We start from the raw sequence: 15,133 nt of genomic DNA on the forward strand, positions 1-15,133 counted from the left end.
GCCATACCGCTAGTCAAGTTGGGATTTTACGCATGACACGTGCCGAACAATAGATTAAAAAATAGTTTCTAAATTATTATATTTTTAAAATATTTTATTTAAAAAATATTATTTAAAAAATCTTCCCATATATATATATAGAGAGAGAGAGAGAGTTGGTGTTTTTATTCGGACAGGTCTGTTCTAAGTCTAACACGCGCCACTGGTTAAAGCAGTACATTTGGTCAATTATTTGAGTGCAGAAAGTACCTTTTTTGTCCTCACTCCATAGGAATGATGGAACGTGGGAGCCTCGGATACCATGATGGTACTCTGGGCAGCTCAATTATAATAGGTTTTACCGCATATTGATCTTGATAGCTTGTTCTTTGGTTTCCATGATGGTCTATTGCTTCGAATTTTGCGACCCACTGGTTCTTTTCCAGCGGGAATCCCTGTTTCTTCGGGGAAGGAAAAAGTGATTAGAACGTGGAGCTCCTATTTTTCTTTTCTCCAAGACGAAAAAAAAAACGAAAAGAAAAAACTTCAGTTTGTAATCTTGAAAAAAAGGTGCACACAACCCTCGAATGTTTCCTTCTTGTTTAGATTTTTGTGATTGTGTAATGAAACATACTAAATGGTTGCTTGGTTCAAAATTTAAGTATATTTTGTTAGCAAAAAAAGACTTGCATCTCCGTATATGCAATAAACAGATGGCAAGTAAAATATTTGAATTAGTACCACCAAAAAAAAAAAAAAAAAGGGGAAACTAAGATAATTGAATGAAACCACCAACTAAAACATAGTCAAAAGAAAAAAAAGCTTCGTTGATTGATGAAGCGAGGGCACATAGATGTGCATTTATGTATCGTGGATCTCTTATGTTGACAGGAACGGACGAGAATACTTAGAATCTGATGAAGTGCTAAGCTTACTAAAACAATCTATTTTGTGTTGTCAAGTTGGTTTGGACGATGGTTAAGTTTACCATCGAAATGGATCCGATGGCGACAAGGTTGACATTGGATTCTCTTGGAGCATCATCTGGATTGTGACTTGAATGTCAGATTTGGGTGGTGTATGATGTACTATTGAATTTTAATGAGTTGGAGCTGGATTTGGTTCTCTCAAAGGAAGGGATTTTAGAAGTCTTACCACCGTTTAATCTTTTTGATAGTTAGTTTTCTTTTAATAAAAGTTCTGCATCATTGGATGGGCTCTCACCGCATAAGAGGTGCTATCATCAAGTTTGGATCCTTATAATCTTGGCTTAGGCCTGGGATAGGTTCAACCAATGGCCGAGCTTGACATCAAATGTTGGGAGGATAAAATAATAATTTATTAATAATTTTTTAAATAAAAATATTTTATAATAAATAATAAAATAAAAAAATATATATATATCAAAAAATATTATAAAAATATTAATAAATATTTAATTTTATATATAACAAAGATAAATAAAAAATATTATTTTATGATATCTATAAAATAAATTTGATTATACAAAAATCTTAATAATATCTTCCACATTAAAGATTGAAGAATAAATAAAAAATTAAAAATAAATAAATAACTATTCTTTTTTTTAAAATTTATTATTTTTAATAAAAAATTAATATATAAATTAATTATATATATTTTTTAAACTGATGGATTCGTGATGTGTGTAAAACTAAAATATTTGGAGAGTCGAGGCTATCATATATATATATATATATATATATATAATAAGTATTTTAAAAATAAAATTTTTATTGCACCTTGCGTGGTGCAGAGCGAGCAGCATTGCACGCGGTGATTGGCGCGGAACCCCCCTCTATGATTTTTTTTTTTTCCCCAACTCCCCCCCCTTCCCACCTCAAACGATGACCAATCACCACGCATGGTGCTGAATTTCTACACCGACACCCCCCCCCCCCCGGCGCAATCTCTCTTACACTCAATCGCTGGGTTCAGCCAACATCAATATGCCATGTCCAAGGTGTATCTTTTGCATGAAAGTTTGACTCATTTTGAATCCACCATTAGATCATCCACTGGCCGCTTAGAGATTTGTGCAAATAGATAAATGATGGAGGTTTGAGTGCTCTAAGATGTGTGTGGTGCACGATGCAATGGTAGATTTATGTGGAGGAAGGCAACTCTTTCTTTGGTCTAAAAGATATAACCGGAATTCCAATAAGCCAAGCTCAGTGGCTAGTGCCTCTAACCCCATATCAGCTACCAAAGGAAAGGCAAGTGGGTAGAATGGATACAATTAATATTTGCTCTAATACTTGGGAAATTAGAGCGATACCAAGAAACGTTAGGTAAGGTTGTGTCCCACCATAAAAAGGCCAACAAGGGATGAGAATTTTGGATCGCACATCATCATAATTTTCTCCACTAGCTAAAACAATCTTTTATGTTATCATCAACAACTCTGTGCTAGTAACATATGCCATGGTTCATATAATTTAATTTAGAAAAAATTACATAGACAGTTTTTAACTTTTTGTGATGAGCACTCACATCCTAAATATTTCAATTTTTTCAGTTGTCTTAAAAGTTACAAATTCTTTGCAATGTGATCCGGACATCCATCCGAGATATAATGCCATTAACTACAAGTGTGAAATTATAAATGCACTCCTGGATTTTTGTTCTCACTAAAACATGACTCCTTTTCTAATCTAGTCAACAAGGATGTTGATAGAATTATATACCTAGACTTATCACACATAATAATCACGTGTTCATAGATCCTCACGAAGACAGACCATTGAGACACATTGCTACTAAAACTTAAGTTTCGGGATTTAATTATGAAACTAAAATTTTTAGGTTGCAAGTATAAACCATGAAAAGTTGAAAAGATGGTGCTGTAATTTTTTATTTAACTTATTTAAATGAAGTGAATGGATAATGTTTTTCCTTTGTCTATTATATGCAATTTATGTATTCGTCAATTATAGTTTATTGAAGACATAAAATGATACTAACCAATGCTTAATATTGTTGTTGTCGTTCTTCATAAAAATGCTAGCTTGCCAAGCTCACAAAGTGTCTCGATGGTTGTATAAGAAACTTGAAATCTCACCTTTAGCAAGAGGTCAATCTCTTATCATGTAGCCCGCCGCTTTTATCAAAATACTAAAAAGATCCAAAGATTTCCATATAAAATATTGGAAACCATCTCTCCATCCTTCAAGAAATTTTGAGGGTGTTCACTTCAGGATGGAATGCAGCGTATCAGGTGGCATGCTAAACATACCCTGCGATGATATTATAGTGGGGAGGAAAAAAAAAAAAAAAAGAAAGGAAGAAAGTGCCTCATGTACCCTTAAAAAAAAAAAAAATACTGGATCACGTATGTTACCTTTTTTTTTTTTTTTTGAATCCTCATACACGTTATTTTTGCTCGACACCATGTGTAACTATCTTATTTTCAGGGTCAATTTTGCCGATCTTTCCGGTGTTTGTATAACCTGTCTGCTTTCGCAAAGCAAATTGACATGACACCTACGTGGTTTTTTTTTTTTTTTTTTTTTGAGCTTTTTGGTAGAACAATGTGGCTTTTTTAGGTAGCAAGCATAATCTTTTTTTAAGCCACCACTTCACGAAGTGGTGGAAATTTCCACCACTTTGGTCATGTCAATGGGGTGATCGTTTATCGTACAGAATGCTGGTAACTTATTATTTTTTTTTGAATAAAAATTTTTAAATAATTTTTAAATTATATTAATTTTTTTTAAATAATTTTTAAATTATAAAAATTTAAATTTTAATCTTTAAATTTTTTAAATTATTTTATTGTTGTCTTTCGTCCACTCCTAACATCTTTCTCGCATCCAAAATTTTACATGACAGTCACCGTTATTTATATGACAGTCATCGATACTGATTTAAAATAAAAAATAATATTTTTATTTTTTATTTTTATAAATTCAACTATATAATAAATCATATAAAAAATAATATATTATTATTATTATTATTTTTCATTCTTCTTCTTTTTCTTCCTCCTGATCGCCCCTCCAACCGCACCCCCCCCACCCACTCCGACATACCCCTCCGACTACACCCCCGACTGCTCCAACGCTGGTGGATTGTGCGCTGGCACCCCTCCTCCCCGCTCGCACCTCTCTATGACGGTAGTAGAGGAGGAGAGGACATGGATAGGACGAACAGTGAAGTTGACGGTGGTGACAGTCTCGAAGAGGATGTGGGTGCTGAAACGAAGCGACTGGGTACGGCAGCGGTCCATGAGCTCGAAGTCGAGGATGCCCTTCGAAAATTCGAGGAAGTTCTCGACGTCGGTAGTGGCGGTGAGCTGGCCATTGGCGGCGATGTTGTTGGCCATCCAGCCCTCGAACATGATGGGCTTGAGCTCGGCTCGTGTGGCGTAAATCACCGCCATATGGGGGGTGGGGCCGCTGTCGATGATGCAGAGGCAGATGCGGAGGGTCGCGGGGGTGGCGGCATTAGAGTCATCCATGACGGAGGTGGAGAATGCCTTGGGAGGTGGTGAGGCAGCGGCGACAGATCTTAGCCTCCACCTCCTCCACTTTCTCTCGCTTCTTTCTTGCCTTCTCCATCTCCATCTGCTGCTCCAACTTGCTCAGCCACCACGCCACCTCCTTCTGGTGCTATGCCCAGCTCCGATGCCCCTCCTCCACCTCCGCACACAGCTGCACTACAGCCGACAGTAGTAGCAGCCACCCTTCCGGCCGAGAGAGCGAGAGGTTGATGGAGGGAGGTGATGGCAAGGATGGGGATGGGGACGACGAGGAACAGGAGGAGGCGGCGACGAAGAGGAGAGGATTAGGTAAGACGACGGAGGGGAGAGGAGGAGGATGGGAAGGGGGTGGAGGAACGTACTTCTCGATGAAGGTTTCAAGGATGTGCTCATAAGCGGAGGAGGTTCCAGGGTGGTGGGGTCGTCTAAGCTTCCCTGTTCCATCGCTCAAAACCTCCTACCTTGTTGAGCCACTAATGACGTGCAAGGAGGGGGGCATCGGGGAGTGGAAGTGCTGGGCACATGAGGGCGGGGCGGGGGGGCGGGGGCACCAACGCAGTTCCCATCGATGTGGCGGCATCGGGACGGATGGGAGTGTGGCAGGGCAGGTGGGGGGTGGGGTGGGGGTTTGCGTTGGGCTAGCAGGGTACAGCAAGAGGGGTCGGTCGGAAGGAAGGAGAAGACTCCTGAGTCTTCTTTATTCTTTTTTTTCTTTGATTGCTTTGCGATTCGGACTTTGCCACGTCAGTGCCATTTCTTCAAAAAATGACTATGTAAACACCGATTCAGTAAGAAACAACTAAACCAGCGAGAGAAAATTATTGGAAATCGATCGAAAGATAATATTAAGATGATTCGAAAATATCAAGATTAAAAGTTATGATTTTCTAGTTTAGAAATCATTTAAAAAAATTTGATTTAATTTAAAAATAAAAAATATAATTTATTTATTTATTATTATTATTTTTTTGGTGACATCAGGAACTCACTATTATCCACTTTTATCTGTCATTAATGGAGTCCTGGTATGCTTTGTCAGCTTTCACACAGCAAACAGACTAATTCCCACGTGGCCAATTTAGAATTAGTCACTTTGTTCCTCTATAAACCTTTATTGTATTCCTTAGAAAAAAAAAAAACTATCTTGCTCACAAATCACTGTTATTATTAGGGTTTGTGTATGGATGTGTGTTTATTAGCATGCGTAATTTGCTATAGCTCATTTTTTACCTATGATTCACGAAGTGCTTATGTATCTCATCAACTTTTGTATATCAAAATTTTAATCAACAAAAAAGTTTTTATAGGACAAATTAATACAATGCTTGCATGGCTATGTAGAAATAGTCAATTTAATCTTTCATAAACCCCTACTTTACTATTTATTTTTTTTATTATTTTTCATTTTATAAAAATCTATCATGATTGAATATAATTTTTTCAATTTTTTTATCAAACAAATAGCCTCTTTCAAGAACAAACATAATACATCTCCTTCACTATAGGATATGATACATGCGTAGAAATTATTAACATGGGACAATTGCACTAGCTGCCTTGTCTGTATGCTATTCATATGGATATATTTCTAGACATAACTCCAAAAGATAAATTTTCTATGTATTTTGAGGTAATAGCTTCAAAAGGACAAATATCTTGAGCTTTAGAAATATCTTGTACATGCGGTCATAAATATTGACAGCTACCATAATGGATATTTAAAAATATAAAATCTAATTAAAACATCGCCTTTGAACTATGTCTTCAACTCCCATAATGGCTTCAAATCAGAAAATTTATTACATCAACTTAATCCATTTTGATCATGTACAAAAATCTAAATATTTCACAAATCGCAACAATATATAGAATAGTTACGTATGCAAGCATGCTTTTGAACTAGGACACGGGGCATCACCCAAGTGCTGCATTTGGACCACCCGGCTTCCGCATATTTCGCTTATAAAACCCGCTTCACCACCACACGAAACACAATAACGCGCAATATAAACTTCGGTATCCGTAGTTTTCAACAAGCTACATAAGTGGAGCGTTTCCACAAGTCAAAATCTGATTTGATGCCTCAGCTATTCTGTGTTCTATATTATCACCTGATCTACCCCAACAAATCAATCTTTAATCAACGGGTTACTGTATAGATCCACCGATCGGACGGTGTAGATCGCTGGAAGAACCGGTCGTGCGTCCCACTCCTTCCCCGAATTAAATCGCAATTTTTTACCAAACCCAAAACAAAACGACAGATAAAAAGAGACGCTAACAGGGGCAAATCCGTCATTCCGTCCCCACACAGCTCTCTGGCTTGCTTAAAACCCCCGGTCAATCGTGTAATTACCAACTATCTATAAAAAAATGGAGTAATTTAGCCATAAGAATAAAAGAAAAGTCTGGCTCGATGGACTTGGCGTGCTCGATACCAAACCCTTATAAACGCCCAACTAAGAGAGAGGAAGAGGCAGAAGAGAACGGAGGGTGAAGAAAAAAAAAAAAAAAAATCATAAAATTATAAAAAGGGAAAAAAAATGAAATAAGAAACGAAACCAAAACCTAGAAACCGGGAGGAAGAGAGGGGGAAAACCTAGGGCACGCACCTGAGGTGACGACGAAGGCAGCTTGATGAGCGGCATCGATGGCAAGATCGGGCGATCCGGAGCGAGAGATCTGGGGGACGTGGGAGGAGCTCCTCCTCTCCTGTGCGGTTAACCGCCATGGCACCCGGAGCTGGGACTCTGTGGCCATGGAGGTCCAGGCACGGAGCCCCTTCGCCCACGTCCTCACGCCACAGAGCTGCCGCCAGCGCTACCGCGACCTTCAACGCCGCTTCGCCGCCGGGATCGACGGCCACGGCGGCGACGACGACGACGGCAGCGCCGCCACCGGTGGCGATGACTCGGCGGCTGCGGAAGTCCCCTGGCTCGAGGAGCTCCGGAAGCTACGCGTGGCTGAGCTCCGGCGGGAGGTCGAACGATACGATCTTTCGATCGGGTAAAGATATCCATCCCTCGCCTTCTTTCTATTTCTAGCAGTGTTTTTGGCTTCTCTTTTTATATACTGTTGGATGGGAATCCGACGGTTTGGGGCTTAAGACGTTTGAAATATTTGATATGATTAGTTATTTTCTTTATTTTTTTATTTTTTTAGGTCGCTGCAATTAAAGGTGAAAAAGCTCAAAGAAGAGCGCGAACGGAGCTTGCGGGAGACGGGATCCGGCGAGCGAGAAGATGATCCGAAGGATGACGAGACAAAAGATAGTGGATCACCGGCATCTACGCCGGGGTCGTTGGCCGGAGATTGGATCTCCGGCGGAGATCCCGGCAGGTCGTGCAACGAGTCCAACTCGACCGATCCGAAGGAGGAGGATGGGAAAGCCGGAGGGGAGGACGGGGAGCCGGAGGAGGAGCCGGGATCCTGCGGAGGGGAGGCCGATCCGGTGGCTGGTGGGGCCGAGAAGGCCTCCGGGGAGGGATCCTACAACGGTAGCTCGGACACGATAGCGAAGGGCGCGGCGGCGGCGGCGGCGGCCGACCTACCGCGGCAGCAGAGGGGGGAGTCAGGCGAGTCGGTGGCCGAGTCGAAGGGTGGCGAGGCGGAGGCTGAGGGTGAGAAAGAGAGCAGCGACGTCCAGAGCTCTGCCACCCTGTCGAGACGGCGGAAGGGGAGGCGGAGGAAGGCGACTTCCGGAAGTAGCGGCGGCGGCGGCGACGGGCAGGAGGCGGATGAGGACTCCCTCATCGCCAAGCGGATCGCCGCTGAATCACAGCCGTTGGTGTCCTTCCTCGAGATTATCCGGTCGAACAAGTACGGTTCCGTTTTCGAGCGCCGGCTCGAGAGCCAGGTAATTTCAATTTCTCGTGTGCTTTATCCGGTAAATTGGAATCCCTATCACTAAAATAAAATTAACTGTTCTCCGTTGTCGGGCACTGCCACTAGCGCAGGCATAAGATGTGGTTTCCACTTTCCGAGGAACAAATGGAGAATAATTTGGAAAGTTGGATTTAGCCGCGATATCTGAACATTTGAACCTATAATCTCGTAATCGTCTTACTCGATTACCATTGTTAATATGAATCATAGCCGTCAGCTTGGAGATCAGAGGCACATATAGCCGACAGGTGTGTGTATCAGGTTCTTTAATATCATGATCAGCATCCGCGTCTTTAGTAGGTGCGCTGTCCGGACGGTGCGGTACGATGTGAACTTTGAGATTAGCGTTAAGAGGATGATGATATCCATGATACGCGTAAAAGCGATCCTCCACCGAATTGTCGGGCACTCATCGTTTCTCCCGCTTGGAGGGCTTATTCTTCTTATCCGGTGGATTGGTAAACATGTCTAGGGGCGGCGTCGTCCCCACGACCAATCAAGTAAATCCACGTAGTGGAGGCAATAAATTTTGGTAGTCCGTCGCGTTTTATACTTTTATTATTTAAACTTTCGAGTTATGCAAGAAGGGAATGTGTTTCTACGGTCGCATCAAGAACTTGCAGGAAAGGAAAGCGGAGCTGTATTTTTATTTTATTTTATTTTATTTTTGGGAAATGGATGTGGCTATTTCGTATGGCCAACTTTTCCTTCGATCACGGAGTTGGCGAGTGGTTGTGATCGAACGGTCTAACTGAATGGTTACGTGATTCCAATCGTGATGGTCCGATCGTAATTTTTTTTACCTTGAGATCTCATTAGTTTTTAGGAGCTTTCTTTTTTTGTCCGTAGGAAATCTGAAGCTGACGGTGTGTGGTCACGGTTCACCAACCGCGTCCTCGTTTTGGGTGATGACATACCAGCCGTACATTTCAAACGTTCTAGGAATACGTAGCGGGTGGGCTGATAATTTTACGCGACTTTTAAAACTCTTACTATTTTTTTTTACCATATATGTATTGGTGTATCGTAATATTTTGTTTTTCTGGGGCAACTAATTAAATAACTGATATTATTTATCTATAATTTTCAAGGAAACCGGTCGATATCGGAGTGTAATTCGTCAACACGTGGACCTGGAGATGGTGCGAGCGAAGATGGAGCGCGGAGGCGGAAGGGCGTATACCAGCGTGGAGTTCTTCCGCGACCTGCTGCTCCTCTGCAACAATGCCATCGTCTTCTACCCCAAACACTCACCCGAATCCACCGCGGCCGTTCATCTCCGCCAGCTCGTCAAGGAGATGGCCGCCACAACTCGGAAGCCAGATCAACCGCCTTATGCGGTGGAGTCCGCTCCGCCATCGCTGCCGCCTCCTCATGAGCCGAAGTTTAAAAAGGATCCGGACCTGGCCGGCTCGTTATTTGAGAAGTCCGCCTCCCCAACTCCCATAATCGCGTGCCGAAAGCGTAGCTCCATCTCTACGAAGGTCAAGAAGGAGGAGAGGGACGAGAAGCCTGATTCGGATCGGAAGGAGCGGGAGAACGAAGAGCAGAACCTCAGCGCCAAGAAGAATAATAACAAAGAAAGATCCGCGACAAGAGGCTTGAGGACGAATAAGAACCGCGGCGGAAACAGAGCAGGAGGAGGAGGAGGTGCGGCCGCAGCGGCGAAGAGCCTGAACTCCGTTCCAACTCCAAGCCATAAATCCAAGCTTGTAGAGATCACAGCGGCGGAGCAGGCAGTTAAGGCAGATAAGAAGAGCGGCGGCGGGGCGGCCGCGGCCTCCAAGAGGAGCGCCGTGAGCTTCTTGAACCGGATGAAGCGGAGCTCGCCCTCGCCCAACGGGACGTTGCTGGAGAAGCTGAAGGGAGCGTCCTCCGGTAGCAGTGGAAGGGCGGCAGAACAGAAGAAGGGTGTAAAAGTAGATGGCCGGAAGGGCCAGAGCTCCCGCCAGGGAGGTGGCTCGAACCACTCGAAGAAAGCGCCTGAGCCGAGCGCTCCGGCGAAGAGGAGCGTAGGGAGACCGCCGAAGAGGGCGGCGGCTCCGCCTACCCCGCCGCCAGCGAAGAAGGCGAGGGAGGAGGTGGAGGCAGCGCCTGCCAAGCCTCCGCTGGCGTCTTCGAGGAAGCGGGGAAGGAAGTGAGGGCGGTTGGTCCGACTCTCGGTGTAAATTATGTACCCTTGTGGGGGCTTAGTTGTAGCAGTCTCATGTTATTATTATTTATTTTTGGGCCTTTTCTGTGCGGCCTTTTCTTCTTCTTTCGGCTAAATCTTTTAAATCTTTCACATACTTCAGTGGGAACGCGGTCAATGGACAGCTAAAGGTGATGCCATTGGTGGGGTTTTCGTGATCTTTGTTGGGTATCATGTCCAAAAGCACAAACCATGAAGACTATGGCTTGGGCTAAAACATTAAGCTCAAATTGCACCATCGCATAATGTTTATACATGGACTTGCAATTAGATGAAGCTCGAATTCTTCAACTATTTTGACAGATGACTGTAATTTCCATCCATCATTGTCATGTTTGAAATTACTTTTTGCTTATTAAAAGAGTTGGGTTTTACAATGACCAGACCTTTTGATGATTCGGTGCAGTGCAAACTCTTAGATCATGGATTGAAATGCACGAATCTACCATCGCTATAATGCTGATGTGTTCATTTGACCACTCTATTTATGTATGTTGATGCATGATCCAACAATCCAATTATATTAGATGTTGGACATTTGGATCTTTTGGTTGTTTCTGACTTGGGCCCACGGCACAGGAGCGAATTGAGAAACAACAATATGCATCGACAGAGGATTATTGGACCTCCTCTTGCGCGCAAATGATGATTATTATTACTTTAACTAATATTTAAATTTCCATGTCTATTACTGATCAAGGAATATTCAAAATTAACTAATAATAGCATGAAAGCTTTTACTTTATCAAATTTCGAAAAAAAAATAAAAAACTCAATATTAGCATGAAATCATTTAACCTATCAAATTTGTAGGGCTGAAACTAGATCGAATACCAGCATATCTATATCCATATTTGTTTTGACTGATGAATACAACTACGGATATGAATATTATTCAAACACAAAAATTCATATCCATATTTATTTTAAATAAATACGGATACAATTTAGATATTGAAAATATAGATTTAATAACAGATATAACTTATATAATTAAACTTTATGGCTATAAAGTTAAAGATATTATTAAATAGATAATAAATTAATTTAAAAATATGTTTATATGGTTATATATTTTTCTTAAAAATTAATGAGTCTCATATAAAATTATATAGAATTATATATAGATTTAGATATTCATATCCATATCCATTTTTTTTTATGGATATAGATACGAATACGGAGATTAGTCGGATCCTCAAATTTTTGTTCATATTTAGATTGATTCGGATATGAAAATTGATTTAGATGGATAATATCCATGCCACTTTCACCCCTACAAATGTGAAAGGAACAAGGGCAAAAAATTCAATATTAGCTAATAAGAGCATGAAATTATTTATCTTCCAAATTTGAAAAACTTATTGAAATTATTTTCTCTATCAAATTTGGGAAAACTAAAAATAATAAATTCTATATTAGCTAATAGTAGTGTGAAGTCATTTATCTTATAAAATTTAACAAGTTACAAAAAAATATATTGAGATGATCGTGGATGAAACACATGATTGAATCTAATGCAGTCCAAACTAAGCTATCCCTGCAATTTGTAAATAACTATAATTCTTACGATTAGTTCATATTCCTACTGCCCTAGCTATGACCTATTTGACCACTTATTAGCATAACCAATCCATGCATACAAAAGCTAAAGTAGCAGTTGATCGAAGAATAAGTGGGGGAATATCCTGCAAAATTTTGTCAAACATCAATGAATTTAGGCTCATACCATGGCGGGTTATAAGTCTATTATCGGAATTGAGCAGAAGAAAAACAAGAAGCATTAACCATAAGGTTGGTCAAAGGATTATTGGACGATGAAGATTCAAAGTCAGACATGGGGGGGTGTTGGAAACGTAAGACATGGGAGTTGGTATTGGTGTCACCCATGGAGAAAAGTAAAAAGAAAAAGAAGAATTATGAACCAATAGAGGCTGTAGGACGTTATGGCTTTGATATTATATTAGAATTTAGTAAAAAAAATTGTGACAACATTTGTTTGGGGGGTGATACATTGGCCACTATAGGTTAACAAAAATTATTAAAGATCTTTGATCCCATTCGATAAAATATATTTTGAATACCATCAGAATTCTGTTAGCGGCTGATCTAAAAAAATCACCGAATAGATATCTTTGAGGACCGTCTATGAAAAAAAAAAAACAGATGATGCTAAAAATTATTAAGCGGAAGATGCCTTACTACAGTTAGAATTTGCTTCCATCAACTACCGAACAGAACCGATCCCCCCATAGTATTTCGGCAATGGAATCCGTCTTCGTTGACCGTCGGATAGAACCGATCCCCTTTATAGGGGTTCGGCATTGCCATGGTTCCCCCGATCCCTATATAGAATTCAAGTAGAAGAACATCTGATGATCCCCCATATTGATCCGAAAGGCTCTGTCACCCGATCGTGTCACTCTGCTCATCTGTCGTCCATCATATTTTATCACCGCCTCTTTCATGGCTAACAGCACGTCAAGCCAATTTATGGCTGCTATTAGAGGTATTTAAATACCTCACACAGCTCCATACGACAGGATATAGTTATAATGATCCTTTGTTCTTTCACCTTCCACCTCGACCCTTCTTTGAAGAGACTTGGGTTAAAGTGGCAGCACCAATCCCCTTAACCTAGCCACATATTTTTATGCCTTATCAAATTGTATGGTGGCCGGTTCCTCTCCCCATAGCAACTTCAGGGCACCGAGTATTGAACCAGAAAAGGCACGACTATTCTCTAGAATTTTTGACCAATCCTTACCCCAAATCAGACCCGTGATCTTTTGCTATTACAACCAACCATTGTTAGGAGGTTGGCCGCTATAATATTGACCCTCCGAACAGAACCCTATTAGAAGCCTTTCGATATCTGTATCTTCACTGCCGATCTCGATCCCAATCTCGATCCCTACCGATCGATGGATGGATGAACTCTAGTTAATCGGCCGATCTCCTTCTTTGGCCGATGCTCTCCATTTAATAGTAGAGATTCCTATTAGAATCCCGACTTCAGGGTCCAAGAAAAGATCGGGCATCGGACTGTAAACAACCATCATGCAGATGGGCCAAAGGGTTAATAATGATTTTTGTCTAAACATGTCAAGTCAGGATGCGCCACCCACGTGCTTTCTAAGCCTATATCATGTCACCCCCTTTGTTAGCTGTATAACGAACGAAGAATAACTTATCAACTGACATGATCTGTATGGCTCATCATCATTGATTCTCCTATAAATAGGGATAAGAAAATAACCCCCAGGTATGCTCACTTGTGTGTCTCAGAAAATATTTTCTGCTCTCTCATTCTTTTTCTCTCTTCTATTGTGTCAGATTCCTGACTTGACCATCGGAGGATCCTCGTCGGAGCAAATTTCAGTCGAAACTTGTTTTGCAAGAATGTCGCTCCGATGGTCTTTTATTTGCTCCAGCCATTTTCATGCAGGGTCGGAAATCTTCTGCAACATGCAATCACTGGAATGGAATATATATACAAGAGTATAAATATCCAAAAATTCAAAATCCTATGATTTTAGTATAAGAAATAAATAAAATCAAGAACCCATAATTTTAGTTCACATGATACATATTGCATAAATTTCTTCAATACTCTCTAATATGGTATTGTTGCTGCTCAAAATCGATCGAGATCGAAGGAAGGGCGATTGAGCCTTATGCAGGATTGCTGGTACTAGAGTAACCTGCAAAACAAGTCTAAACCGGAGGTCGTGGCTCCGACGAGTAACTTTCGATGCTCAAGTTAGATTCAGAGAACAATAAAATAGCAACGAGCTCTCTAAGAGGGATTGATTGGCTTACCTGATCCTCGAGGCTCCGATGATTTATATAGAAGGCTGTCGAACAGCTGGTTATATAGCTATGAGATCGTATCATCTCGAGATTATAGGATCATTGGACATGTCATTGTGGATGAGATAATTCAACCTTCAATTGCCCTCGCTAGATTGGAGAAAGTTAGTTAGGCCTGAGTTGTTCCACTTGAGATGGATAGCTTCATGCATATCAAAAAAATAAGTCGACTGAGGCAATAGGGGTGGCTTGTATGCTAAACAGACCCTGCGAATGCCTCAGCTCTGTATAATAGTTGGCGACCGTGGCAGCAGCTTGACAACTTAAAGTAGCCTGTGACACCATACTGATCCAAGCGCTCTTGGTAACCATCGATCCGAGGCACTCACGGTAATCACTATAACACTACTCTCTTACTGCTGAGTTTGAGGGTCAGACGAAAGGAGTATCCCAAAAGTATCTCGGATCGAGGGGCATACGCGCCTTCGACTTGATACCTGTCTGCAGCATTTAAAATGAGTGACGTCAGCTTCATGCAATTGATGCAGATGGCTATGAGTGATGGGACCATTCAGGTAACAGTGTTTTTTTAGAGAATTTAATTATCCAGTGGTGGCTTTTTGTTTCCTCCCCCCCTTTAAATTTGTGCTTCAAGGGCGTCGAAAGGTGATAGCAACTTTTTCTTGCTCTATTTTTCTATTGCGATTTTCGAAAGCAAGATGGATCCCTAGCACGTGAAGAGGCTTGAATTGATATCGGCCTAC

The 15,133-nt window shown here is 41.2% G+C and overlaps 1 protein-coding gene across 1 annotated transcript; it reads left to right on the plus strand.

The window, feature by feature from the left end:
• Positions 1–6,957: 6,957 nt before the first annotated feature.
• On the plus strand, positions 6,958–10,620 carry LOC105050205 (uncharacterized). The gene is made up of 3 exons (XM_010930137.4): positions 6,958–7,486; positions 7,643–8,336; positions 9,457–10,620. Exons 1-3 carry the CDS (start codon positions 7,131–7,133, stop codon positions 10,504–10,506), a joined length of 2,100 nt encoding a protein of 699 aa, XP_010928439.1. The 5' UTR covers positions 6,958–7,130; the 3' UTR covers positions 10,507–10,620.
• The last annotated feature ends 4,513 nt before the right edge of the window (positions 10,621–15,133 follow it).

The sequence above is a fragment of the Elaeis guineensis genome, chromosome 8, assembly GCF_000442705.2.
Source record: "Elaeis guineensis isolate ETL-2024a chromosome 8, EG11, whole genome shotgun sequence".
Taxonomy (NCBI): Eukaryota; Viridiplantae; Streptophyta; class Magnoliopsida; order Arecales; family Arecaceae; genus Elaeis; species Elaeis guineensis.

What these genes read in the sequence shown, in the direction of transcription:
- LOC105050205 (XM_010930137.4), top strand. Translation starts at nt 7,131, where the DNA reads ATGGCAAGATCGGGCGATCCGGAGCGAGAGATCTGGGGGACGTGGGAG. An exon ending in CGATACGATCTTTCGATCGG is followed by an intron (nt 7,487 to 7,642) that starts GTAAAGATATCC and finishes TTATTTTTTTAG; the next exon opens with GTCGCTGCAATTAAAGGTGA. An exon ending in AGCGCCGGCTCGAGAGCCAG is followed by an intron (nt 8,337 to 9,456) that starts GTAATTTCAATT and finishes ATAATTTTCAAG; the next exon opens with GAAACCGGTCGATATCGGAG.